The sequence below is a fragment of the Phascolarctos cinereus genome, unplaced genomic scaffold (assembly GCF_003287225.1).
Source record: "Phascolarctos cinereus isolate Bilbo 61053 unplaced genomic scaffold, phaCin_HiC Scaffold_4;HRSCAF=312, whole genome shotgun sequence".
NCBI classification, from domain to species: Eukaryota; Metazoa; Chordata; class Mammalia; order Diprotodontia; family Phascolarctidae; genus Phascolarctos; species Phascolarctos cinereus.
The window spans coordinates 307849513-307877408 of NW_027555847.1; the positions used below are offsets into that span (position 1 = coordinate 307849513).

At 38.3% G+C, this 27896-nt stretch overlaps 1 protein-coding gene across 3 annotated transcripts in view; it reads left to right on the forward strand.

Moving 5' to 3' along the window:
• HAPLN1 (hyaluronan and proteoglycan link protein 1) overlaps positions 1 to 27896 on the forward strand; it is a 95326-nt gene that overhangs the window by 36223 nt on the left and 31207 nt on the right. For 2 of the 3 annotated variants that reach the window (XM_021007980.2, XM_021007973.2), the window contains one exon: positions 21987 to 22112. In XM_021007980.2, coding sequence (XP_020863639.1) covers positions 22013 to 22112 — 100 coding nt within the window. In that variant the 5' untranslated portion in view covers positions 21987 to 22012. Of the gene's footprint in view, positions 1 to 5052; positions 5267 to 21986; positions 22113 to 27896 lie in introns of those variants that run through there. The other variant, XM_021007966.2, reaches the window with a different exon arrangement.

Sequence of the window (27896 nt, forward strand, 5' to 3'; positions counted from 1 at the left end):
ATGTATTTGCCTTGGGAAATTAGTTCTTGCCCAGAAAAAAAGATCACTATTGGTGTTACTTTATATGAGCTAATTTTCTTCTTCTGTTAACCTCCAATTCTTGGATTCCACTAGCCTGTTTTTATAAAAAGTCTTATGACTTTATTAAACTCCTTTGTATTATATTTCACAATTTTTCACTATCCTTTTTTATTTATTTCCCAAAATTTATCACATCCTCCTCTTTAATTTTTAGTTAGCTAAGCTGAGTTGTAAGATTCCTGAGGGCAAGGGCTCTTATTTGTTTTTGTCTTTGTACTCATAGAGCCTAGCACAATACCCATACATATCAGGTGTTTAATAAATATTTGTCACATTAATTCATTTCCTCATATTGGTTTGGTTTGGTTTTTATTTGTTTTGTAGTATCAAATTGTCTCTTTCAGCAATGGGTAACAGATCTTACCAGATGTTAAAAAAAAAAAGGGTCATTCTTCCTCTGCTCCTAAGCTGTCTGAAAATAAATGACTGCTTATATCTTCTAGCTTTTCAGCCACGGTGTCAAACTCAAACAGACTTGGGAGAAATTAATCCATACATAAGGATCCTTGCAGGCTGCATCTTGACTTAGTTTTAAAATGTGATGTGATGTACATTTTATTGTATTTTTATTTATTTTGTTAAACATTTCCCAATTACATTTAATCTGGTTTGACCATACTCAAGAATGTTGTGAATGGAACATGGCCAAGGGAAGACGTATTTGATGTGTCTACAGTGTCACCCATGATTTACTCCACTCACCCCTTAGTCCAGAGTCCTAACAGTGGCAGATACACTAAAGCCCCAGGTGGTCTTATACAGGCTTTCACCAAAACACAAGGGTGGTATGTGCTGGTGTCTAGGTGACTTTTTCAGAGAGAAAGGCATAAAAAGGTAGAGCAATATTGACTGAGTTACTTCATCCATGACATCTTCTTAGCACTAAGAAAAGTTGCTCTCCCACTATTGGGCTCTCCATGAGGTGAGAGAGGCTGTTCTGTCAGAAAGGAATAGTAGAAGAGAGGTACATAAAGCCTCACTGACTGAGGCCAGAATCAACCCCATGGTCTCACTCCTCCTTCTACCTACCCACCATTATATCCCCACATCTAAATATAAGTGCTAAACTGGAGCAAGCTTAAGGGATGTTTTTAGTGTGTAATGGGAGTAGGAAAGAAAAGCAATATGGAAGGTCTTTTGTCCTCCCAAAGGGACCCCCAAAATTTGAAACCCTTTTTAGGCTCAACATGCATCCTTATTTTTTCTTTCCATTGGTATCTATAGTTTACAGCTCTCATTTCTCTGTTTTGACTCTACTGTAATTACTAGAGCTTCCGAGTCAAGGAACTCTCCAGTGGACAAAATGCAGTAAAGAAGTGGTGAATTCTAACTGGAATCGAATTCCTGAAGCTTCATTAACCACAGGTAGAAAATTAGTGGGACTCTGACTGTTCTACACAGTCAAGCAGCCCACACCTTAGTAGATCTTTAATACCATATGAAATGCCTACACTGTGCTGAGCTCTGAGAGTACCAAGCCAAAAACAAAGGAGAGCCCCTGCCCTTAGGGACCTTACAACACAGCTTAGCTAACTGAAAATTAAAGAGGAGGATAATGATAAAGCCAAAAGACAGCTGGAGTGCTTCCAGGTTAAGATTCAGCTTGTTCTTTTCACCACATGTGCCTCATGCTGATCAGAAGTCCATCAAGTCTCAGACTTAGTGTTAACAAATTCCTTTCAACTTTTGTTATATCCTCATTTAACTTCTTTTTACGTCTGTCAGTCTCTAAATCCCATTTCAAGGCCTCTACTAGAAAATCCCCAGTGTTTGTGTAGAGACTGGGGTACTGTGGTGAACTGCTAGATGCCCCCAAATTGTCATGCAGGTAAAGGTAAGAGCCTAGGTAGGGAAGCCAAGCTTATCACCCACATGGTCCACATTCCTGCATGCTCTACATCCCTATATTTATTATGCATACCTGCCAGCAATAAAACCTTGAAATTTCACCTGTCTTGCCCTTTTCCAAGACCCAAGGTACAGGCTCTCTCTCTGTTTCTCTCTCCCTCTCTCTCTTTGTCTCTCTCTCTGTCTGTCTGTCTCTCTCTCTCTCGCCAGGCTAGTGTGGCCTCTGGGGCTTCTTGCCTCAAGTCTACTGGGGGTTTTCAGTAGGTGACTATCAGCATGCCACAGTGATACAGCTACTGAGGTGTGTAAGTTTATTTTTGTGCATTTGACGCTGGCCTGTTTTGTCTGGTGTTTGTTGCCTCCAACCTTGTGGAGGCACCTGAGGCTACTATGTAATACAATGGGTGGAGCACCAGGCACTGGGAACTTGTCAGAAAGACTTCAGTTCAGATCCAGTCTCAGACATTTATTATCTGTGTAACCCTGCACAAGTCACATTACCTCTGTCTGCCTCAGTTTCCTGTACCATAAAATGGGGATAATAAAAGCACCTACTTCCCAGAGTTGTTGTAAAGATCAAATGAGATATTTGTAACATAGGTAGAGCAATACCTGACACATAGAAGGTGCTTAATAGATGCTTATTCACTCTCCCCCTCCTATCACCCTTTATGGCTTTTTCAATTCTCTGTCATTTCTGTCTGTTTTCAGGGGGTCTACTTCTTGCTACATTCATCATCACTTCTGATCTTTATCATCATCTCTCCCGTTTTCTTCTATTTTTGTTTTTTTTCATTCTTTCTCACTTCCTTCTACTTCTTATATTTAGCTGTTTTAATGCCAATGGAGGGTAGGCTTTATAATTATTCCTGGATAATAAGAACATTTTGTGATTTTTCTCAGTCTAGGGAACTCCTGGCATGAAAACTCCCTCTACTGATATAGGAAATTCATCTGTAGTTGCATAGTATTGTGCCTGGTGCACTGAGAGGTTAATGTATTTGTCTTTGGTCATATGGTTAAAATGTCTTAGAGGCAACATTTGAATCCAGGTGTTAGTAACTCCCAGGCTGGTCTTCTATGCTCTATGTGAGGCTGTCTTTATTAACTTGAAAATAGTATACATGTTCCAACTCCTTGACCTCTTCTACCTCTATGTATTTTAAAATCCTTTTCTGTTGCCCTCTCAGTAGTTTCTTGTAAGCCTTAAGTTCTTTAAAGATATGCTAGAATTTCAAGCCTTACTTATTTTTTTTAAGGCAAGGTCATTGTTAATCAGTACATTATTAAGAGGAATTAGAATTTTGGAATTCACAGTCTTTGCCAAATTGTCAAAGAAATGGTCTATCACTTATATGTTTCTTTCTCCTTTGCTCTATCTCTCCTGCGTATAATTATCCAGCCTGAGAAACCCTCTTATCTCTGTCTCCTTAGTCTCCATCCTCAGGCTTCGTTTTACTCCCTTATTGGTCTTTTGTGATGTTCCCCAAGACAGTGTGATCGCTGTCACTTTTCACTCAGTCATTTTTGAAACTGCTCTTTCATGCCCTGTTCTGGCAGTACCAGATTTATTCTTTCAAGGTGACATCAGATTACTTAATTTGTGTTAATGTACCAGTAGATGTGATCAGGCCCTTCTTGCCCTTCCCCATAACATGCAGTGTAATGGGAAAAGCGTTAGGTTATGGTTAGAAATTGGGAAACTTGGATTCTAGTCCTTGTTCTGCTACTGATTAACTCTAAGACTTTGGATGAGCCACTTGACTTTCCTGGCCTCAGTTTCCTCATTTGTAACACTGGGGGTAGAATAGACTAGATGCCTTCTGAGGTTCCTTCCAACCCTGATGAAAATAATCATGTTAAGAGTGGCCTTCTGGAAATGCTGTTATTGTTTTCTCGTCTAACAGCAGACTGATTGATAATACCAATGGTAAGGATTAAGGTTATGAAAGAAGGGCAACAACATGGCAGATGAGTGAGGATAATATTCTAGAACATGTGTATCCTTGGTTCATTGGATTACAGCAATCCATTCTGAGTACTAGCTCTGTTTGTTTTACTCTGGATTCCGCAGGTTATTAATGAATTTATTTTGAAAACACTAGAATCTCAATATCTATATAATAAAAACCAAAATATTTGACATCTTTAGGAGAAAAATGTTTTCGGTATTCTCAATTTTCTGAAATTGAGTGTTATGTAGTGAAAGAAGATTGGATTTGAAGTCAGGAAATTTGAATTCAAATCTTGGTTCCTCTACTTAGTACCTGGTGAACCTGAGCAAGTTGATCTATTTCCCTCTGTGTCAGTTTCTTCATCTGTAAAATGTAGCCAATGTTTGCGCTGCTTATTTCACAGTATTATTGTAAGAAAATTGCTTTGAAAATGTCAAAGTTCCATAGATATGGTCTTAATTTTGCATTTTTATCCCTAGTTCATACAGATAATAGATGTGTAATGGGCAGTTAATAAATGCATGTTGATTGGCTCGTTGAGTTAATATTCTACCAGAAATGCTTATTAAATGTCATTTACTGAATTGTCTTAGGCTAAACTAGAATTCTTCAATACCTTATACAAGCATACTCATTTGGTTCAAGTTTTAGAAATCAGTTATTAAAAATTACTGAGTGATTTAAATACAAAGAGTTTCAAATAACACTAGACAGAGAGATTTCTTAAAATGTGAAACCTATTTAAAAGTTGTATTCTTAGAGCATAGAGCCATAGGAATCACTTAGTTACAAGTTGAAAGGGACTTTGAATATCCCATATTCCAACCCCTTCATCCTTTAATTGAAGAAACTGAAGACTTGAGAGGTGGTGAGTAACAAAGCAGGATTTATTTCAAAGCCATGCTTTCCCCATGACAACATGCTGTCTGCTTTGATTTTTATTTTAATTTTTCTCAATAATTAGATAATAGTTTTATCTCCACTTTCGGTGTTGTGTAGACCCAGTTTTAATGACTGGCAGCAAGCATTGTTATTTGTAAGCCAATGAGCTGAATCCTGCATAGATCATATTTTGAAACAGGCTATGGACCAATAGTAAACCTGATTTGGGATCTTGGAAAATATCTTAAAAGTGATAGCCAAAAGAGTTTTGAGACAGCATTAGGCAGAGAAAAGAGAGGGGAAGTTTCTGCTGTTGCAAATCATTATTCTAACTGCAGTTATTTTTACTTTCAATCTTAACTTGGCACAATTAAATAACTTCACAAACTACGGGCAATAGCACTTTGTATGTCTGCAGTGTTCAGTCAGAATCCAGAGCTGAGGATAGATGTATATTCTTTCTATGCCTTTACAGAAACTATTCACTGGTCGGAATCTGGGTGAGTTGCCTGATTCTTGTTACTTGTAAGCTAACTTGGAATTGCTTGCATGGTGATTCAGATTAAATCTTGTGTTATCTGATTGAATTATCTTAGTGTCAGAACCATGATGTCACCAGAGGCTGCCTTTTGGGATGTTTTTGCCATTTGTATTATTATAACCAGTGCTAATGTTATGTTTGAGTATTAGATGGTAAAAATTTGAAATTTATCACAATTGTTGCTTTTAGTCAAACTGATCATTAAAACAACATTTTATTAACTTGAGCTTGAACGGTTGAGAAGATTATTTAATTTCAAAATAGTGTGATAAATTTTCTGGGCTCTGTGTCCAGAAAAATCACTCCTCAAAAATGTTCATGATAAATTTTTTTTAAAATTATATATTTAATGTAGAATAGCATTGGATATTTATATAAAATTATGTGTGTGTGTGTTTATATAAGCTAAATCTGAAAAAAATTGTCTTTAGAAAAGGAAGCCACTCATACTTCCAATTTGATAAAGGCAGTTATAATAATTTCCTGCATGTCTAAATTTCAGGGCATGAGTCAAATGGCAATCCTCCCTCTTCCTAGCCTCTCAGACTTCTTCTTTCACTGGATGAAATCAATAAATTTGGAAAGAGTAGTTTTATTTATTTGCCTTTGTCCTATTTTGGGTTAGTATTTTTCCACATTTCTGAAACTATCTAATAACAATCTAAAAGTCCTTGGAAGTGGTTCCTCATGCCTTCTCCTGACCTCTCTCTTGATGTTTGAGACGAATTGTAGCTGTCTCACTATGTTGTTGAAAATCACCCTCGGTAAATGTACCAAGCTCTTTAACATGCATGAGTTTAAGCTTGACTTAAATTGAAAGTCACTTGGGAAGGAATCCTGCCGACCTTTATAGAGCCATTAATAGCCTGCCACATTCCCTGTCAGTCTTCATGAAACATTTATTATTACAGATAATGACAAGCAGTCACTTCATTTTATGCATTCTGGGGGGGGAAAACATTTTAAGTCTAATTTTATTGTTATTGAGTGCAGGCCTTTGTTGTAGATACTGTTAAGATCCTAGTCTATGGAGTCAGATCAGAGCTAATCTCTGAAAGCAAATATCTTTCATGTGAAGTTCTATATGGGAAACACATTCATCATTCATTTTAGAAGAAAGAATATTTTGTGGAACAACCCTTAAATATCTCTTTTTGAAAAGGAAATTAATTGAGGCCAGGAACAAAGAAGACTTGACAGTAATGAATTGTTTTAGACTAAATTATCCTAGGCACGTGGATTTATTAACTTTCCTATCACAAGTTTCCTTAGCAACAAGAAGTATATAATTTTATTGTTCACATACTGCCAATATGCCATGTAAGCATTTAGCATATGGAACCACAAAGAAATCATAGGTTAGGCTGAGAAATAGAAGAATTGTTCATTTGTATTCTTAAAGAGTTAGTCATATTTTAAGAATTGTTCAAGAAGAAATTTTGTTTTAGTGAATTTTTTCAGTGCCATAGATAAAAATGAATGCTGTTTTTGCACTTGCCAGGAATGTGTACTAATAGTATTAAACTGTGTTCTTCAGATTGATTGGTGTCTTGGTTCAAGCAGTGGTTGATAATATTTACTTAATAATCACAATAGTTTCCATTCATCTTCCATTTAAAGAGTACTTACATGCATTATATCATGTGATCCTGAGAATAACCCAGTAATGTAAGAAACACAGTTATTATAATTCATGTTTTACAGATAGAAATCTGGGGCTCTGAGAGTTTTTTACTTGCTCAACAGCAGACAACTAGAAGTGATGAAGTTGGAATTTGGCTCTCAATAGCCATTTTGTTTTGTCTTGTTTTGCTTTTGCTTCATTATGTTAGTAAAATACATTTGCATAAAAGGTAGCCCAGTGCTGAGCAAGTCAGGCAGGTTTGTAATGGCTTCTCCATGAGTCCAGTGGGTTTATGATCTCATTTTGACGAGTATTCCCTCCAGTGATACAGACTGCAACCCATCCATTCCTGCTTATTCTGTGAATATTTTGGCCATTGCCCCCCTCCATAAATTGGCCATAAGGTGTCCACCTAACGTCTTTGGGGGGGGGAGGTTGTCTTCTTCTTCAAATTCTCTTGACATTGCAGGGATAACAAAATGCTATCCATTGATTGTCACTTGCTCCCAATATGTGACTGACTTGATTTTTTTTTCTGTTATGCATTTCTCTAATGACATCCTTCATTCTACTTCTTCTGCATAATTCATCATTTGTTACATTTTTGTAGCCTGCCTACCACGAGCCTTCCTATTACCCTTTGGGTGTTCCTCAACTTCAGTTCTTCAGAAACAATGGTATTCCATGACCCACAGGCATTCAACATTAGTGTAAGAATGTTTGTGATAAAAATATAGACCTTTGATTTATGGGAATGTTTGGGTTCATTAAAAGCACTGTCTAATTTCTCAAAGGTAATCCAACCCACTGAATATATTGTGGTTGTTATCAACACATGTTTATTGAGTGCAATACTGCAGCATTTCCATCTATGTGGTGGAGAGCAGACTTCCAGAATTAGCCCTCTAAAGTGCTGTGTTTCCTCAGGGTACTGTCCCCTGACTCATGCAGGGACAGTCTGGAGCACATAGAAGTATTACTAAGCTACTGTCATCATCACTACTATAGCCATGAATCTGGAAGCCATAGAATTCTTCTGCCAGCTATCATACTAAGATGCCAGCATAGTGTCAGTGGGAAGGAGTAATATAAATGACATCAATATGGTGAACCCCTGGGAATGGAGGGTCAGCAGGCTGCCTGAGAAGGGGTGAACTAGCTGAGGTCAGAAAAATGGAGCAGGTTAAAGTTTCCATACATACCAGCAATGGGATTGGACCCATTAGAGGCTATTACACCTTCAGCCTGAGTGAGCTGTAGAGATAAAGGAAAGAATGAAGAAAGGAAGGAAGGAAAGGAGGAAGAAAGAAAGAGAAAAAGAAAGAAAGAAAGAAAGAAAGAAAGAAAGAAAGAAAGAAAGAAAGAAAGAAAGAAAGAAAGAAAGAAAGAAAGGAAGGAAGGAAGGAAGGAAGGAAGGAATGAGGAGAAATTTTGTCCCAATGTAAGAATGACCCTTTCACTTTAATTACATAAGTAAGAAATTGTCCTGGTGGTCATTATCCTTTGATCCAAATCTATGGCTGATTCAAAATGACAAGAGCTAGGCACCCCACTATTCTTCTGATGGTATACATATTAGCTACCATCTGTTTGTGAAGTGGATGATCAGGCCAAAAAGAAAACTTCAATAAGAAACAGGTAATTTATTTTAACCTTGAACACATATCCTTACCCACTAGTCCACACAGTGAAAATTGTAATAAATAGAAGTCCAACTAAGGGGATAGATGGAGCATTGTTTGAAGGGTTCATCTCTTTCAAGAAGCAATTAGAAAAAGAAAGTTAAGGGTTCATATAGGTTTATAATTTGTGTATATCACAACCTTAATTTGTTGAATAATAAACTCAGAATAAGAAAAGGGCTTTGATTTAGGTGTTTGTTGATATGTTTTTATTTCCAAAAAAAAAAGTGTTTTATGATTGTTGGAAGCTACCTTGGGGGAGCAAGACTAACATTAACATTATAAATTATTAAAAAAAAAAAAGACCTGGACTTGCTGGCCATGAATAGTGTGAGCAAGCTTCAAGGAATCTATTGAAGGAATGAAGGACTTATTCCAAACATTGGTCTATTCTCACAGATTCCTAGATGACTAGTTGCTATCACCATCTAGCAAAGAATCACAAGCTATTTAACGTGTTTTTAAAACAGGTATGATCGCTCTATTTTCTATGATCACTCTATTTTCTTTTAAAAACTTGTGAAATAATTTGCAAGAATTGCTAGACCACAAATGCATAATAAGGCAGAAAAGATGGATAAGAACCTTGATAAGAAAAAAAAAATTGAAGAGGAATTAACAATAAAAAAAAAAAGGTAGAGTGGGGAGGGGAAGGAAGAAACAAGACAAGAGAGCCATACATGATCAAAAAGAGAGCAAAGAGAGAAGAGAATATGAAATGAGGCAGGAAGCAAAAAAAAAAAAAAGAATTTGTGTAGAGAAGAGAGGGAGAGAGTAAGGATCTCTCTGCAGTGTTTGAAACTTGTTGACCTCCTCCTTCCTTCTGCATACCCTCTGATCCCTGGGTTTTCTTGACTCTGTTCTGTAGAGATTTTCTCCCTATCTGTCTGACCAGTCCTTCTCAGTCTCCATTGTAGGGTCATTTATATAGTGCCCCTTGTAAGTGGTATGCCCGTGTTCTGTTTTGGACCTATCCCTCTTCTCTCTCAACTCCCGTGAATTCAATTTTCATTTATATTCTGATGACTCTTAAATTTATAGTCCTTATCTCTCTCCTGAACTCCAATCCTTCATTTCCAACCATCCATGAGGCATCTTCACCTTGATGTTCCATAGATAAGTCATTTATTGAAATCAAGCCAACAAGCATTAATTAAGCACTTACCATGTACTAGGCATTCTGCTAAGCAAAGAAATGCAAAAAAAAAAAAAGTCCCTGCTCTCAACGAGTTCCCTGTGTAATGGGGGAGATAATATGAAAACAATTATGTACAAATGAGATATATACATGATACTCAACATACCTAAAACAGAACTCATTATCTGTTTCCATAAATCAAGGGTACTACTATTCTTTTACTCACCCAGGTTCATAATCTAAAAGTTATCTTCAATTCTCCATTTTCACCCTTCCATATCCAATTTGTTTATTCTACTTCTTCAGCACCTCTGACACTGTCCCCTTCTCTCCACACACACCACAACCATCCCAGTTCAGGCCCCCATAACTTCTCACCTGGACTATGGCAATATTCTCCTAATTAGTCTCTCTATCTCTAGTCTCTTCCTTTTTTTTTTTTTTTGCTTTTTGGTGAAGCAATTGGGGTTAAGTGACTCACTCAGAGTCACACAGCTAGTGAGTGTTACTTGTCTGAGGCAGAATTTGAAGTCAGGTCCTCCTGACTCCAAGGCTAGAGTTATCAGGACCTTTCATACAGATATTCACTTCTAGCTTAGCAGCTAATCAAAAGGGCCTTCTTTACCACTCAGCAATTGGACAAGAAATAGTCATTGAATACTTGCAATGCTCCAAAGGAGAGGACAGGACCCTCCATTACACATGCAAAAGCAGACTTACAAAACACGTATCAGTCAAAGTGCACCACAGGTGCTCCTAAGGATGTGGCTCACATTGCCCAGTCCCTCATTACATTTAGAAGACAGGGAAACGGTTGGGGACTAGACATGTGATTTCAATGGCACAGAGATCCCCTGATTAGGAACACTTTCTACCAATGCAAGTCAACAACTTCTCTGCACGTTCTAGTCTTACAGACCTCCTAGCAGCACTGAGAGGTTTAATGACTTGGCTAGGGTCATACAGCCAGTATGGGACAGAGGTAAAACTGGAATCCAAATCTGCCTGGCTCTAAGGCTAGCTCTATACCCACTCTGCCATGGCTTCCTGTGTAACATCTCAGAGTAGAAAAACAGAAGATCTTAACCTTTTTGTGTTTCATGAACCCTTTGGGCAGCTTGGTGAAGGTTATGGGCCCTTTCTCAGAATATTGTTTTTAAATGAACAAAATAAAGTATACTTTACTACAAAGGAAAGAAATTTTATTGAAATATATTTATCTATAGATATATATTTATATTTATCTATCTCTATGTGTTTATCTGTAGATATATCAATATATCTATCTCTATCTGTATCATCTATATCACCTATGCCTATATCTCTATTATCTATACCTATCTATATCATGTGTATCTATGTCTATGTCATCATCTATATCATCTGTATCTGTGTTATCTGCACCCATATAGATACAAATCTATACCTACATCTATCTCTATCATCTATACCTATATCTATGTCATATTTCTATATCTATATAGCTATGTCTATATCTATATTGGTCTTCATATATCTCTCTATCATCTATATCTATACCATGTACTATATCTATATCTACATCTATATATAGATATATGTCCATGTCTATCTCTAACTCTATCTCCATCTCTATCTCTCTATCATATTTACTTATGTCTACATAATCTATACCTATATCTATATCATTGATATTTGTCATATCCCTATATTAGCATCTATATAGACATAAATATTTATACCTATATATCTCTATCTCCCTATGCTCTATATCAGAGCTTCTTAAACTTTTTCTATTCGCCATCCCTTCAGCACTTCTTCAACTGTGGGTTGCGATCCCATGAGGTCACCACTGGATCTATATCTATCTATATCTATACCTACATCTATAGTTAGCATCTTTATGTGTCTATATGTCCATCATCTATCTATATCATCTGTATCCATATCTCTCTATATCTAAAAGCTCACGGACCCCAGATTAAGAACTTCTGTTCTAAAAGCTCTAATTCTTAACACCATCTTCCTCTCTTTTCACCCAAACCACTACCTTAGCTCTAGATAAGGAAAAGGATGAGAGGTTGTTTTGCATTGTTCTTTTTTTTCACAGACTGAATATGTAGCCAAAACTATTCCTCACCTCCTAGCTGGCCTACTCATGGTACGCCTCCCCTTAGTTCACTAGGGTGGTCCTAGACAGTAGATGCAGTCTCTGTGTCTGTCCTAAAGTTCTTCAAACATGGTTGACTTCTCCATAACTTGCGCTTCACTTCCATAGATCTGAGGTGTAGCTTTTGCCATTTTGAACATTCATTGGAACTGTTAAGTAGTATTTGAAAATGTATGTTATCGTCATCACTATCACCACCACCATCATCAAAGAAGTTTTCATCTTGAACAGTATCATAACTAATTAATTAACTGTTCCTTTTGTTTGATGGGCTTTTTTGTCCTTCATCATGCTCATGTAATAATGATACATTGAAACAGGATTTTTTAAAGATTTATTATCATAATGAGCTAAATAAATGTTAACAATTACTACTTAGAACCTAGGAAATTAATCCTTCCAAATATCTGAAAGTTTATTCCTTTAAGCATTGAAACTTTTCTTATTTTAATCATTTTAAGAGGAAGCTTTTCCAAAATGCATTATATACTTCTGCATCTTCTTATACAGTTTACAGACCATAATTTACATTTTTCTTAGGATCATTGTGGCTTTCAATTATTGTCAAGCCTTCTGCATGGTTATGCTTTTAGGTGCTACTGAGGGATGATGTTCTGGCTGCCCCAAAGGCTTCTAGCTTGGAAGGAAATGCCAGGGCTTGTACTCAACCGGCATAGCTTTTGAGAACACAGATTCACCTCAATGCTGTAATAATACTTTAGGGTAGGCCATTAGCATTCAAAACCCTCAATCAACTGACTGTCATTTCCCTTTTCTTTAGCTAGGGTACACAGTAGCTTGGATTTGAATCCTTCCTCTGACACTAACTAGCTGTTTGACCTTGGGCAAGTCATTTAATTTCTCTCATATTGTTTCCTCATCTGTAAAAATTGAAATAATAATAGTGCCTACCTCCTAGGGTTTTGGTGAGGAGCAAATGAGATAATATTTACAAGACTTTGCAAACCTTAAGATGCTATAAATGCTACCTAGTTAGGGCAGCTAGATAGAGTGTTGGGCCTGGAGTCAAGAGAACTTGAGTTCAAATCTGGCCATGCTGACTAGCTGTGTGACATTGCATAAGTCTCTTGACCCTGTTTGCCTCAGTTTCTTCATCTGTAAATGAGCTGGAGCAGGAAATGGCAAACCACTGCAGCACCTTTGCCAGAAAGGCTTGTATGGAGTCAGACACGACTGATAGATAACAGTTATAGTTTCTCATTCAGCACCCCCACTTCTGCCAAGACAATTTGCTTTCCCAGTCTACATGAAACATATTAGTCCTTGCTTTTGTTTTTCTGTCTCCTCACCTTTTTCCTTGTCTCCAAACCAGAGCTAGCAGCTTCCTCAACAGGTTCCAAATGCTCCTTGAGCAGCCTTTCAGTAACATCTCTGAGCTAGGATCACTCTTGGCTCTGCCACCTCCCAGCATTTGCCATTCAGTTGGTATGTTTGCCCTTTGTGGAACTGTTCACTTGTTCAGTGTTCTCAAGGTGTTTTAGAGGACTCTCATGGCTTGTACTTTATGCTCCTCATAGACAGGAACTGTTTGCCTTTTCTTTTATACTCATTCATCATACCTAGACAGCCAGCTTCAAAGCCAGGAAGACCTGGGTTCAAGTCATGCCCCGGATCCAAACTAGCTGTGTGACCCTGGGTAAAGTCACTTAATCTCTCAGTGCCTCAGGCTACTCTCAAACATTCTAAATTTCAGACAAGGTATGAAGCTGTACTGGTAGAGGGAATTTTCCCACCTGGGAGTTCCATGGACACATGAAATGAAACCATAGGTCCAGTCCCTGTTCTGTCTAATTTACAGTAGTCCTTTACACATATCAAGAACTCTAAGGATGTTGTCTTTTAGAGCTAGAAAGCAAGTTAAGGGTCCTCTTGTCCAACCCCCTCATTTTATAGATGAAGAAATTGATGACTAGCAATAGCTTGCTAAAGTTTACATATCTCCTTAGTGGCAAAGTCAGCAGTAAAAGGCCTTAAGACTCAGCACAGGGTTTTTCCCAGTGTGCCTGACTGCCTGTCACTATAAAGATCATAAATTATCAGAATTAAGAGATACAGCCAACCTTAGAAAGCATCCAAACTCCTTCATTGACTTATGAAGAAACTGACTTCCTTACTGAATAATTAATAATAATAATAATAATAATAACCACAGTTTATGTGTGCTTTTATGTATGTTTGCAAAGCACTTTACATGTCTTATCTTATTTGATTCTCACAACCACCCTCAGAGGTAGGTGCTATTTATTATTCCCATTTTACAGATGAGGACACTGAGGACCAACAGGTTCAGTGACTTGCCGGGATCACATTAGCTAATAAGTGTCCAAGGCAAGATTCAGAATCAGATCTTCCTGATGCCAAGTCCAATACTCTATGTCCCATGGCACCAGGTGCCTAAAAGAAGGCAGGTGGTTTACTCAAGCAGTAGGCTCTGGACTCAAACCCAGGTCCTTTGTTTATAAATACAATGTTCTTTCCACTAGGCTGTGGTATAAATTGATATCATTTTATATTATGTGACTTTATTAGAGCTTTACTTTCAAATGGATATTTGGGTAAAGAACTTTTTTTTAAATACTACTCTTGCTATATGATTTTGAATATGGAAGGAAACCTCACCTTTGGCCTTGTTTTAAAGCACATTATAACATTGAATAGTGCAGGCTATAAGGAATTTCAGCGACTTATGACTGTGAATCATAATTCAGGTGTTCCCATTAGCATATGCAAAAGTCACCTAGCTTTTTTGCCCTGCTCTTCTTATCACGAGTGATTGTGAAAGGAACCTGAACATTCAGGTGGAAACATTCCCTAGATAAAGCCTCACTCACAACCCTTCAGAATGGATAGCGTTATTACTCTCCAGATACTGAATTTCCTCTGAAGGTTGATGTTTTATAGATGGTAGAGTGATAGTTAACTAAAGGCTAGCTTCTGGCTGTTTTTTTGTTTGTTTTTTTTTTGGTTTCTCAATTTTAGGTGGGCCATTTGATGGTGTCCTGCCAAGCTAGCAGAGTCCATTTCACATCTGTCTTACTGAGGCAGACTGTTGGCCAAATGGAGCACTTATGAGTGTTGACTGATAAATGATTTCACTCTTAGTGAAAAACATTTATTTGATTTATAAATTTCATTTGGCTCTTAAAACCCTATTGAGGATTTTCTCTTCTGTGTGTTCTCTCTCCAAGACAATGCTATTATCACCTATTCTGAAGCAAGAATGATATTTCGAGTAAGCCAGAGAACAACTCTGCTATGAAAATAGCAAGTGTCAGACTAACTTTGCATACATAAAAAAGAAGCATTCACTCTGTGGGTGATGTGTGTGAATGCTCACATGTTAAGGTGACAAACACTATTAATCTCATTGAAAAACTGTGCCAAAATTGTATATGTCTCGGTGTGTAGAAATGTATGTAAGCAGTGGATAAAGCTCCAAGCCTGGAGTCAGGAAGACTGGAGTTCAAATTAGATCTCAGACACTTATTAACTGTGTGACCCTGGGCAAGTCTCTTCACTACGTTTGCCCCAGTTTCCTCATCTGTAAAATGAGCTGGAGAAGGAAATAGAAAACCACTCCAGTATCTTTGCCAAGACAATTCCAAATGAGGTCACGAAGGATCAGACGGGACTAAAACAACCGAACAACATTATTGCTGCTGTTCCATCCTTGGTTCCCAAAGAGGACCGATGACATCAGGAGGGTGATGTCTTGACTTGCAAGTGAATTGGATTTAAGTGAGACAGAGCTGTGCAAAGTCATCAGCTTCACTTTCTCCTCCAGCGTCATTGGAGTCCAATGGCAAAACATAGGTCGGAATTACTGATGATGGCGCAGATTCAGTGGAAGACCTTGGCCCTTTTAGGCTAAGATCTTTCCCGGGTCTCATTTTGTCTGAGGCAATACCCATTTAGTAGTTAAAGGTTAGATAAGAACTAAGGTAAAAGATGGTCTGCTTTGCTTTCACAAAAGAATCAATCAGGGAGGGGAAGAACAGAAACAGTTATTATTTACATTAACTCTGAGCCATCAAAACCCAAACAATAAGCGAATGAGGTTTGGACTGGGGCCTGTTATTGCCCAATTAGTGAGAGGCAGAGTGATTTGAGTTTAAAGGCACAGTCAAGTAGCTCCATTTGAAGCATAATGGACTTCATCAAAGCCTGGTTTTCCAGTGCTATATTTCAAGAAATAATAAGTTAAAACTACATGAGACAAAAGAGTTAATTGTCCTATTAAAAAAAACAAAACACAATGATAGAATAAATAAGTAGGGAAGAGAAAAATCTAGCCCCCAAACCTCAAGATACCTTGTAAAGTATAAGCAATCAAAATTCATATTCCTTTGGACAGAGGATCCACATGTAAGGGTGTGACTCCCCACATGGACAGACGAAAGAGAGGGAGGAGGAAGAAAAAAATAGCAGTGTTGCTCAGCTAGAACTGGCTTGTTGGGTGGGGGTGCAGCTAATACTGCTCACATATTGAACAACAATAACAACAACAAACCAACAAATGTATGTGTATATAGGAATGGGGACTAGACTTCTGATTTCATTAATACAGAAAACTACAGGGTGAGGAAACTCCCTCTACCAATGCAGGTTGTCACCTTCTCTGCCATGTATAGTTGTAGAGAATTTCCTAAAGCACTGAGAGATTGAGAGTAATTTGCCCTGGATCACATAAGACAGTTTGTGTCAAAGGACAGACTTGAATCCAGGGCTTTCCTGGCTTTGAGACTACCTCTCTCTCCATTTCATAATGCTCTCTCTCTCTCTTTTCCTCTTTCTCTCTCTTCTCTTTTCCATCCCATTCTTCACTTCTTCTTCCCTCTTATCTCTTTCTCAATAAATGCATGCATATATATTTTATGGATTTATAATATATACCCATATATTATATATAACTGAAAAATTAAAGGATTAAATTCTTCCTTCAGGGGTAAAAAAAAGCATTAATAATTTCTAATGGTATCAGTAGGCAGGAGGACCACAGGATTTAGAGCTGGAAGATACCTTACTGTAGTTGTGAACTTGATAAAAGAACCGGATAATGATTAGGCCTACAGTGTAGCATAGTGGAAAGAGCTTGGAGTCTGGAAACCTGGATTCCAGACACAGGCCTAGCACTTCCCAAGATATTGGACCTTGGGTCATACACCTCATCTCTCTTGTTTCAATTCAACAAACTTTTTTAGACTCCTTCACTTTTGTCTTTGTAATCCCAGCAACGAGTACAGTGTTTGTTACGTAGCAGACGTTCAATAAAAGAGTATCTGCTTGCTATTTGTCCTTTGTTCTTGCAGAGGACCCAGACATCAGGGAGGTGATGTCATGACATACAAAGGAGTTGGATTTAAGTGAGGGAGGGCTGTGCTCACTTTCTCCTCCAGAGCCATCAGAGTCAAGTGGTGAGTTACAGATCAGGGTGACTGGAAATGGCCCAGGATGCAGTGGGGACCTTGGCATTTTCAAGCTAAGGTCTTTAACAGGTCTCAAAAGCTTATTTAATGATCTATTCATATATATATATATATATATGTATATGTATGTATGTACATATATATATTGTGTGTATGTGTGTGTGTGTGTGTGTGTGTGTATAGTCATTGAACTGGAAATTAAAAAATTAAAAAGTCTTTGTTCCCAAGGAATATAAAGCTTATCTCAGGGTGTTTGTGGGGTGTGTGTGTGTGTGTGTGTGTGTGTGTGTGTGTGTGTGTATAGTCATTGAACTGGAAATTAAAAAATTAAAAAGTCTTTGTTCCCAAGGAATATAAAGCTTATCTCAGGGTCTTTGTGGGGTGTGTGTGTGTGTGTGTGTGTGTGTGTGTGTGTGTGTGTGTGTGTTTACTGGATCTGTGATTTTATTAGTATGGAGATTTCCCATGAAGAACTTTCCTTTTAACGCGAGGTAGCACCTGCTCAGCAGTTGAGGCTTACCTGGAACCAGTAAGGCAGAGTCAGGATTCCAGGAGCAATTCTGTATCTACCATACTAGGCTGCCTGTCTTCCAGGGTTGATGTAAGGATCAAATGAGATAAGGAATATGTAATCACTCTGTCACAGTATACAAAGAGAGGTTCTAGTAAAGCATCTCTCTGTCAATGGAATTCAACAGACATTTATTAAGTGTTCAATATGTGTAAAGCACTGTAAAAAAGATCAAAGTCTTTCATGTGTGATCTTATTTTGACCCCACTAAATCCTGGTGAGATAGACTAGACATCAATGCCATTTTGCAGATAAAAGAGCCAAGACAAAGAGCCACATTCACAGAGCTAGTCAGAGGCATAGCCAAGAGTAAAGCTCATATACTTGGATTCAGGATAAGCTGGTTCTTACATTTATTGCTTATATGACTACAGGCAATCAACCTCTCTGAGTCTCAGTTGCCTCACCTATAAAATGGGGACAATAATACTTGTACCTATTTCACAGGATTATTGTGTGGATTAAAGGTGATGATGTATGTAAAGCTCTTAGAAACCATGTGAATATCATCTATTGTTATTATTATTATATCCTCATTTGCCACGCTGTCTTTCCTCTACCTATTGGTGAATTCTCAACAAAAAGTGCTCTTATTCCTTAATTTTATGGATTAATATTTGATCCATGGACTTCAAAATGACCACCACAGTGACCAAATATATGTTATAACCCCATTAACCATTCAGTTATAACTTTAGTTACGAGGATATCCCAGCTTCAATCTTCCTTTTAACCAAGCTGGTGTTTTTCTCTATCCACATCCTTCCCCATCCATTCTTCTCCCATGTTATCAGGGCTAGCTCTAAACTAAGTTCTGAAAAGGGCAAAGTTTGTCTTCATCATACTCACTCTTCCTTTTCTTTTTCATTCTTATTTCTGACCTCAGGCTGCTCATTTGCTGCTCAGTGAGCAAAGCTCCCGCCCCTACTTAGGCTGCCTAAATAGTTCTGCCTCCCTGGCCAAAACAGAATACTTCAGAAGTATATTGTCTTGTTCTCCACCACTAAGACATCCCTTCTCTCACTCCACTGTTCTCAGCTATCTGAAGGAGGGAAGCAACTTATAAACTAGATGATACTAAGGTATAAATGCCTGATAATAGCATATTGTGTTATTCCTTCTTTGATGTATTTTGATTTTAAATTACAGCTATTAAGAACTCAATGGAATGAATCTCTAATGGTATAATTTCAGACATTAATATTAGGGAACAAGAGGAACTTTTTGGTAGCTATTGAATCATACTATGGAGATCATACTCCACCTATATGGAGCTACAAGCCATGCCTTGTCTCATCTCTTTGGCTTTTCTCATGTTCTTGCCCTTCCTCAGAATATCCTTTCTCCTATTCAGCCATCTAAATCCTATATTTCCTATCTCAAGTATTTCCAAATTCTGTATTTCAATTCAAATTTCACTTCTTCTTGCATCATTATCTTTGGAGTTTGTTTTAGGATGTAGGCAGAGAAGAGTTGGGGGCTGGGAAACAGATGTAGACATACTTTAAATTTCAGGAAGCCTAGCCACATAATACCAAGCCCAGTTCGGAGCACACTGTAGAATAGATAGAGCCAGTAGGCATGTGGTAAGTCAATAAATAATTGTTGATTTCATGGTAGCATACCTAATCATGAAAATCATGTGGCCTTTTTATGTTCTTGATCTCATTGTTAAGTCAGCTTCTCAATGCCTCAGTCTACTCACTTTTAAAATGGAGATAGTAATGAGAGAGATAATATAGCTTTCCTGCCTCTGATTCATCAATCAAGTCATAACCTCTCATTGACCCCAAGCATCTCTTCAGTTGTAGGGTAATTCCTTGCGTGTGTGTGTGTGTATGTGTGTGTGTGTGTGTGTGTTGGGAGGACATGCATGCCATGGACCTTTTGGGAATCTGGTGAAGCCTGTGGACCCCTTCTCAAAATAAGGTGTATCGCTTGCATTCATAATGGAAGGAAATACTAAATGTCAGTTAAAAGTTAGTGAAAATAAAAGATGTCATTTTGTTTCCCCATACAAGTAAATGGACCCCTTGAAATCTATTCACTGACATCTTGGAGGGCACCTTGTTTTGTAAGTTACTAATAAGTTGCTAGATCAGTATCGCTGGAGGGAGATTTCACACAGGGAGTTCACTAAACCTGCAAGTCCAATCCCCTGACCTGACAAGGTTGTTGCGAGGCTCAAATGAGGAAATGTGTGTAAAGTACTTTGTAAGCTTTTAAATATGTAAATATCACTTATTACTTATGTTCTGATTGTATCTGTATCTGATATCCCCTGCTAGGGAGTAACCTTCACGAGGGCAAAGGCAAGATTACCGCCATACTCTACACGTAGTAAACATTTAATAAATTTTGAAATGAATTAAATTACAACAAATAATAGAACTTTCTAACAGGAACATGCAAATTAAACATTTGAAAATGAAACTAATTGAATCTATGAAAAATCAAAACAGGTAATATTCTGAAGCCCACACACTTCATCCTCTGAGAAAGTCTGTCTTTGGTTTCATTATTTAACTTTCATTTCTATATAGCAGAGAGGATAAATATTCTCAGGTCTTTAAGTAGAAGACAATGTCCCAAGCAATCTTCTGCATTCAGTAGGCATTTAATAAGGATTCATCAGATTGACTTGCATTATAGAAGAAAATCCTAGGACTTAATTTAGCCTAAGAAGAAACTTGAAGAATCTTGTGGGAAAGTATAGTTGCCACATCATCTTGACTCTAGAGGCATATCTGAATGGAACTCTAGGAATCAGCTCTTTGAACTTACGGCATACACCTTAGATTTGGGAGTTCTTGGGCAGAAAAAAAAAATGGAGCTACAATTTAGTGCTGGATGAATTCTATTTTGAACCATGGAAATCATTTTCTTACGACTGCATTGCAATGTGAGAGAAAAAGCAGAAGGAAGGGAGAAAACTAATACCTCTTCTAAGTGTTTTCAACTTTTAAATTACAAGAGAAGTGATCTGAAATTTCACCATGCTAAAAAGGGGGAAAAAAATGCAAATCTCAGCATTTTGCTAATTCTCAGAGTTTTTTCCTGTAGCCCTTTGCCTCCAAGTGGGTGGGGGAGGGGTAGAAGTCCTCTTTCTATATGACTGTCAGTATCACAAGAAAGAACAGCAGTAAAATCTGCCCCTTCTGTACCACCTGAGGTGTTCCACTCCTTGATCTATTCCAGGTCCTCATTTGCCTAATTACTCCTGCCATTCTGGCAGAGATTTTCCCTGCAGCCGCAGCTCTGCTCACTGCAGAGACCCTACCTGGCACACACACCAAGTTGGTGCGTCAGCATTTTAGTTAGAAATGAATGAAAAATCAATCAGTGCAGCTGCAGTGGCAGCATGCACCGCTCCAGTCTAATTTGTGCATGATTTTTCAGCCGTTCACCAAGGACTCAGTCTTTAAGATGGTAAGTGGATTTGTGATAAAAATGTGCAGCTTCTCCTCAGGCAGACACCTTTTGTCCTCTTTCCTACTTAGCTCCAGCTAACTTAACATCCTGCTTAGGGAGTGACTTAATCAGCAGTTAAGGTACATGGGAAATGTCATGCAAATATTATTCACTTGTCCTGGCTTTCTGCTTATTTCTCCATCAGGCTAGGTGCTAAATGAGCAAGTAGAGTAACCAAGTTTTTTTTTTTCAATTCCATACATACCAGATCTAGAGCAGTTAAATAAAACCCCAAAGACATAACACGATTGGATTTAAAACAGCCCTCTCTCATCACAGACCCATCCTGTTTGTTTAACTCCCTGCAACTCTCTGTTTGGAAAGCATAGCATTCTGCATTCCCAGATGTATACTTCTGCAAAGATAGAGTTAAACACCATTTGTTCTCTGGCTTCACCCACTGGGAATGGGGGTGGGGTGGGGGGCTGAAGTTGTGAAAGCTGCAGTCTTCAGCTCTCCCAGGACAGCTCCTGTAACTTTCTGAGCAGATTGGGTTAACTATTTTTATAGAGCCATTATAGGATGATAAGTTGTGCAGTGCAACCCTATAAAGGTTTCCCAATTTCACCAGCCTGTTTGTATGTGATGCCCTCACAGTGAAGAAGATTCTCGTGGCTGTCAAGATGAAGTGCATACTTTTTCTGGTGCTGATTTCTCTCTCCTGGGCTGATCATCTTACTGACAACTACACTCTGGAGCATGACAGAATTATCCATATCCAAGGTAAGAGACACATCATTTTGAATCACTTAGAAAGAGTTGAGATGCTGGCTTTGTATGGCTTGATTTTCATTTCTGCTGCATTGACTCCTCTTCCCTCTCCCCCTCCCCCTACTGGTTAGTATGTATGTGACCAAATACTGCCCTCTCCATACCCCAACCCTTCCCCATTTGGTTGTTTTAGTCCTGATAAGAAATACCGGATAATCAAAGTTATGCAGCTTAATAATATCCAAGCTACACTAAGTTGGTGCTATACTGCCTTACTTCTTAGTGTAAACTCATTGTCCAGGTAGAGAAAAGTACACGGAGTTTACTTCAGTGCATTTTATTGTGGAATAGGTATGATGCAAGAATTAAGCTCAGGAGAGCCTGCTCTCAAAGAACTGGATATAGTGCTGGCTGATTAGCCACTTCAAAAGGAGCAATGCGAACAAAAATAAAAAGCACGTAAGTTTAGATACAGAAGAAGTAGCTTACCCCAGTATAAATGGGCCCTTCTCTAAAGCTTGGGTTCACATATGCCATTCTATTGCCCCTGCATGATCCCAGTCACTTCCTTTGCATCCTCAAGCTTTTAATTGTGGCAGGATAGGAGGCTGCAGTACAATGCAGCTATTTTCTCAGTCCCAGCTTCAGATGAGGGTCATCCTGCCTGAGGAAAGTGAAGACACTTATGCAATCGGAACAAGCAGAACCAAAGAAGCTGGGGCTTCTTGCCTTTCATCTCCAGGCTGACTAAGTAAAAAAGAAGGAAAGCTAAGTTTATCCTTTTAAAAGGCGTGATAGTGTTTATTCTGGCTGTATATTTGATTCAGTTTGGGGGGACCAAAAGCAGCCAGTGCTCTGAGTTTTCAAACAGGCATAAAGCAGTAAGTTTTATCTTCAAGGTCACAAATGTAGTCTCTGAAAGCTGTGCTCCCTATGAAAGAACCAGCATTGTAAAGGTCAAATGGAAGAGTAAATGTAGCTGAAAGTATCTGCTCTAACTTGGGAGCTGTATGTATTATAACCCCTCCAAAAAAAAAAAAGCATTCTCAATTTGACATTGAACAACAATCGTGGATACATCTCAGTCAATTACTTCCATTTTATAAGTTTTCAAGAGCACTTTTTTTTTCTGAACCTTGAGGGGAAAAAAAATTATGTAATAGGAAATGTTACTTCCCCAATTGCTGACTCAGCTTTTTCCTTTAGTGAATGCAGAGAAGTCAAAGCTGTTTTCCTAATACAATTTGGGAGTTGGGTGACTAAACTAGGTATGCAAAGAGGTTTATGGTAGGAAGCCATGTCCCTTACCTTTTGGTCAAAGGGGTAAATCCATCCTAGCAGGAAATACAATCATCAAAAGTGATAGATAAACTGAAGTTTTACTAGAATAGCAATTCCGATTAGGCACTATTTCTTTCACACTATATGCTGCTTTGTTTAAATTACTCAAGCAATTTAAGAATATTACCAAAAACCAAAGTATGAGAAATTAAAATGAAAAGCAAAAACATTATAGGATTAAATTATTCCTGGTGGCCCAGATTCAAGTTACACAATATGACCTGTATCTATTGCTTTGAACTGTATTTTCCTTTCTTGAGCTGTATACAATGCAACCCACTAGTAAGATTTAAGCAAAAGGTTTTTCCCCCCCATGGATTCTCTCAACAATCCAAGGTATAGACACAGCTTAGGTTCACCTGAGTGTTATGGTACATGTACCTTCACTTTTTTCTGGTAGAGGACACAGCCTTAAGCTCTGAAACCGTGCTTCTTAGGGATAAGCTAGACAAGAGGACCTACCGAGATACCGCTCAATTCTGTCACTCTATGATTCTGTGAATACAACTGGGGGTGGGGGGAGGGGAGGGGCAGTTGTCTCGTGGGACTGGACTGAGGAATTGATCTCAGGATTATGGCCTTGTGCCCCAGAACAGAAACTCTACAAAGTATCTACCTTCCTTCCAACTATTTTTTTAAAATGGCTAATTGGCGCATTTCCCCCCCCCCCCCCCCCGTGTCATAAGCTTCAGAACAGAAATATATATTACTCAGCACTTCATAGAAACCAGACTAAGGGATTATCTACAATTTGTCTTTGTTTTTAAAGCTTAAAGATAAAGGAAAAATTAAAACAAAGCAAAACAAAGCACTGGGTCTCCAGCAAAGCAGAACTGTAATTCCTCTTTCCTCAGCATTCAGTAGGCATTTAATAAATGTCTGTTGTCTTAAATTGAACTGAACTACCTACTTAGTATTATATATTCCCTCATAAATTTGTACTACACGGCTCTTTAAGTAAAATAATTCCTTAATAATAAATCTGAACCCCAAATCCCCAAATTATACAGATTGTGTTAACTCCTCAAAATTAATCAAAAACTGTCTAGTTGGTGTGTAGTAAATGCTTATTGACTGACTGACTTACTGATTGCATAAAGAAACCTTGTGGAGGTAGAATGAGGAAACAGCCCTGGGCTTGAACTCAGAGGACATTGGTTCAAATCCCACTATTTCTTTCATTCTATATGCTGCTTTGTTTAAATTGCACTACTAATGTAGTGTGAGGGTAGCAAGTCAATTAAACTCTCTGGGCCTCAGGGGGTTCAACTAGCTGATTTCCATCATCCTTATCAACTTAAATGTTATTATTCATTTTTATTATTATTTTGGTACTTGATAAGCCACATTGCTATCAGTGGCATAATGCAGAATATGCCATAGCAGAGTGAGTTGGTGGAAAGAACACTAGATTTGGGGTCCAAGATACAGGTTCAGATTTTGACTCTGCTAACCATGTGACCTTGGGCAAGCATCTTTACCTTTGTGACCCTCAGTCTCTATGTCAGTAAAACATGAGGGTCCTAACTAGATCCTAATTCTCCTTGGCATCCAGTCATACGAATGTTTCCTAATCCTGTGAAATGCATTCCTATATCACAGCCAACAGAAATTGCCCAATGGCTCTTCACAGTTTGAGGTCACTTCCAGTTATTTTATTGCGCATACTTTAATCTGACTTAAGTTAAATACTAGAATACAAATGGGTAGTCAGGAGATAATTAAAAGAAAACTGACTCTGAGAAAGAAAACTGGAAAATAATTCTGGAAGACAGAATCCAATATCAGAAAACTGAAGAAGATAACTTCCCCTCCAATTCCTAGGACTTTCTCATGAATTTAGTTTTCCTGTGCATAGATGGAGGGGATGAAGTAGTTCTAGATGAAATTTGGAGGCTTAAACCTTGGGGAGGGGCTAAATTTCATTGATTTTTTTAATTAGTTGCATACCTGAGAAAGTGAATTTCTTCCCTTTCCCACTGGGACCATTCAGAGGTCCATGATTTTATTACCATTTGTACCTTCTATTAACCCACCCCCAAACCTCACCCTCAATGAGTGAGTAGTGATTCTTGTAATAAAAGACTCCAGTTAACATTGTTATTGTTACTTTTTCAGTAAATAGAGGTTTGTTTGTTTTTTTTCTTATTCCTCGATATAGCTTTCTCTAAAACAAAACCATGGTGGAAAATCCCCCTCCCCCACTCAGGAGTTTCACATTGTACCCTAACTCAATTGAAAACTTCAAATTAAAATATTATTTACTGATCCTCTTCAGTTACCACCAATCAAACATGAGGGAAACAATGTATTTTCACTTTTTAAAATAGTGACCCCGGATGGGCAACAGAAAGCCATGAGGATCCTTTCCATGTATGGAGTGGAATATTTTCAGATATGGCTTTGAAGTCTTGATAAGTTAGTACCTAGGTTTTATCAGAAGAGGAAGAAACACAAAGGTTAATTAACAAAGAAACCTATATTTGAAAGCAGTGTTACTAATGAACTATATAGCTTTGTTCACTGAATTCTCATGAAGAGAAAATTAGCTGTTCTGATGAGCTCTCTGCCATCAAAAGTCACCTTATTTTAGTTGCACTTTTTTGAAATTCCTCAAAAGAGATAAAAATTATTATTCTTTTTCATCTTGATCCCATTTGGGGTTTTCTTGGCAAAGATACTGAAATGGTTTGCCATTTACTTCTCCAGCTCATTTTACAGATGAGGAAACTGAGGCAAACAGGATTGAGTGACTTGCTCAGTATCCCTTAGCTAAATTAAGTTGATTAGTAAGTGTCTGAGGCCAAATTTGAACTCAGGTCTTCCTGACTCCAGACCTGGTGCTCTGTCCACTGCACTACTTAGGTGAGCCTCCAACAGGAGCTCTAGAATTCTATGTTTGGCAGCAGATAAATAGCTAAAATTCTGGCACCGAAAAGTCCAATCATACAAATTGAAAAACCTTCCCCTTTTGCTTTATAATTGTAGCCCTGGTCTACTTTCATCATTTTAGGTAAAGAACATTAAATTTGGACTGAAATTAGATTTTAAAAGTAGCAAAGGTCAAAAGTATCACAGGGGTCATCTCTAAGTGATGTACGATAGTGACTCATGTACTCTTCCAAGTCACTGTTGTCAATTAATTGGCCTTTGCTTAATGCCTACTAGATCCAGGGCATTATCACAACTCCTTTCAATGGGCAATGTCCTGTAAGTGTCAGCCAGACTTTCTTTGCGCCTGGCTGAGTGATGTTTGAGGAAGAGCCACGTTGGGTTCTAATAGCAGGTGCCTGTCCAGGGCACTCCAGTCATGTCTGTGGCCAGAGTCCCCCACCCCAAATTCCTCGTGTCCTCTGAATGTCTACTGGAGCTGAGAAATAGTGAACTTTCAACTAGACATGTGCAACTATAAGAGGTATTGGATTTGTATTCAGTCTCTGCAACACTACCCTGCTCCTTATATAATAACTGCAGAGTAGGAATCCTGTGGTGCAGAGAACAGATCAAAAGGAGGGAAGGGGATTTAATAATGCATGACCACAAGCCATTCACAGAGCCAAACGGTTAAAATGAGAACCACTGCACCATCCTTTTCCCCCACCCTCAAATCTATTTTTCAAACCTATCTAACTCCCGTTAAGAGCAGCCTTACAAGCAGTTCAGTAGTCCCTCACGGTGAGGGGAGAGGGAAGGGCAGTGAACAAGGCCAGTAGCTGTCCTTAGACATGCTCCTGTGCTCCCCCACCAGCAAAGGGTTAAATAGTATATTTGATGGGAGGAGCTCCTTACACCAACCCTACTCTGCCCAGTGTGTAAGTAGGTTGGGAGTTAGGAAGAGGAAAGGGGGGAAAGAGAGAGAGAGAGAGAGAGAGAGAGAGAGAGAGAGAGAGAGAGAGAGAGAGAGAGAGAGAGAGAGAGAGAGAAAGGAGGAGCAAGGATCCTAGATCTACAAGAGACTTCGAAGATTATCTTATTCAACCCCTTCATTTTATTTTTTAATTATTTTATTTTTCAATCAGCAAGCATTTATTTTCTCTCCTGATCTACCTCCACTGGAAAAAAAAAGAAACAAAACATTTATTATAAATATGTATAATTACACAAAACAAATTCCCATGCTGGCCATGTCCAAAAAAGACATCTCATTCTGCAATATTTAGTCTATTACCTCTCTGTTGGGGGGCAGGCAGTATGCTTTCTACTCTGTCCTCTGGAATCATGGCTCATCATTGCATCTAAGCCCAGTATATAAGGTAGTTGGGGGAAGAGGCAGCTAGGTGGCAGCTAGGTGGCATAGCAGATAGAGCACTGGCCCTGAAGTCAGAAGGACCCGAGTTCAAATGTGACCTCAGACAAAACACTTAACACTTACTAGCTGGGCAAGTCACTTCACCCCAACTGCCTAAAAATTTTTTTTAAAAATTAAAAAAATATGTAAGGTGGTTAGGGCCCAGA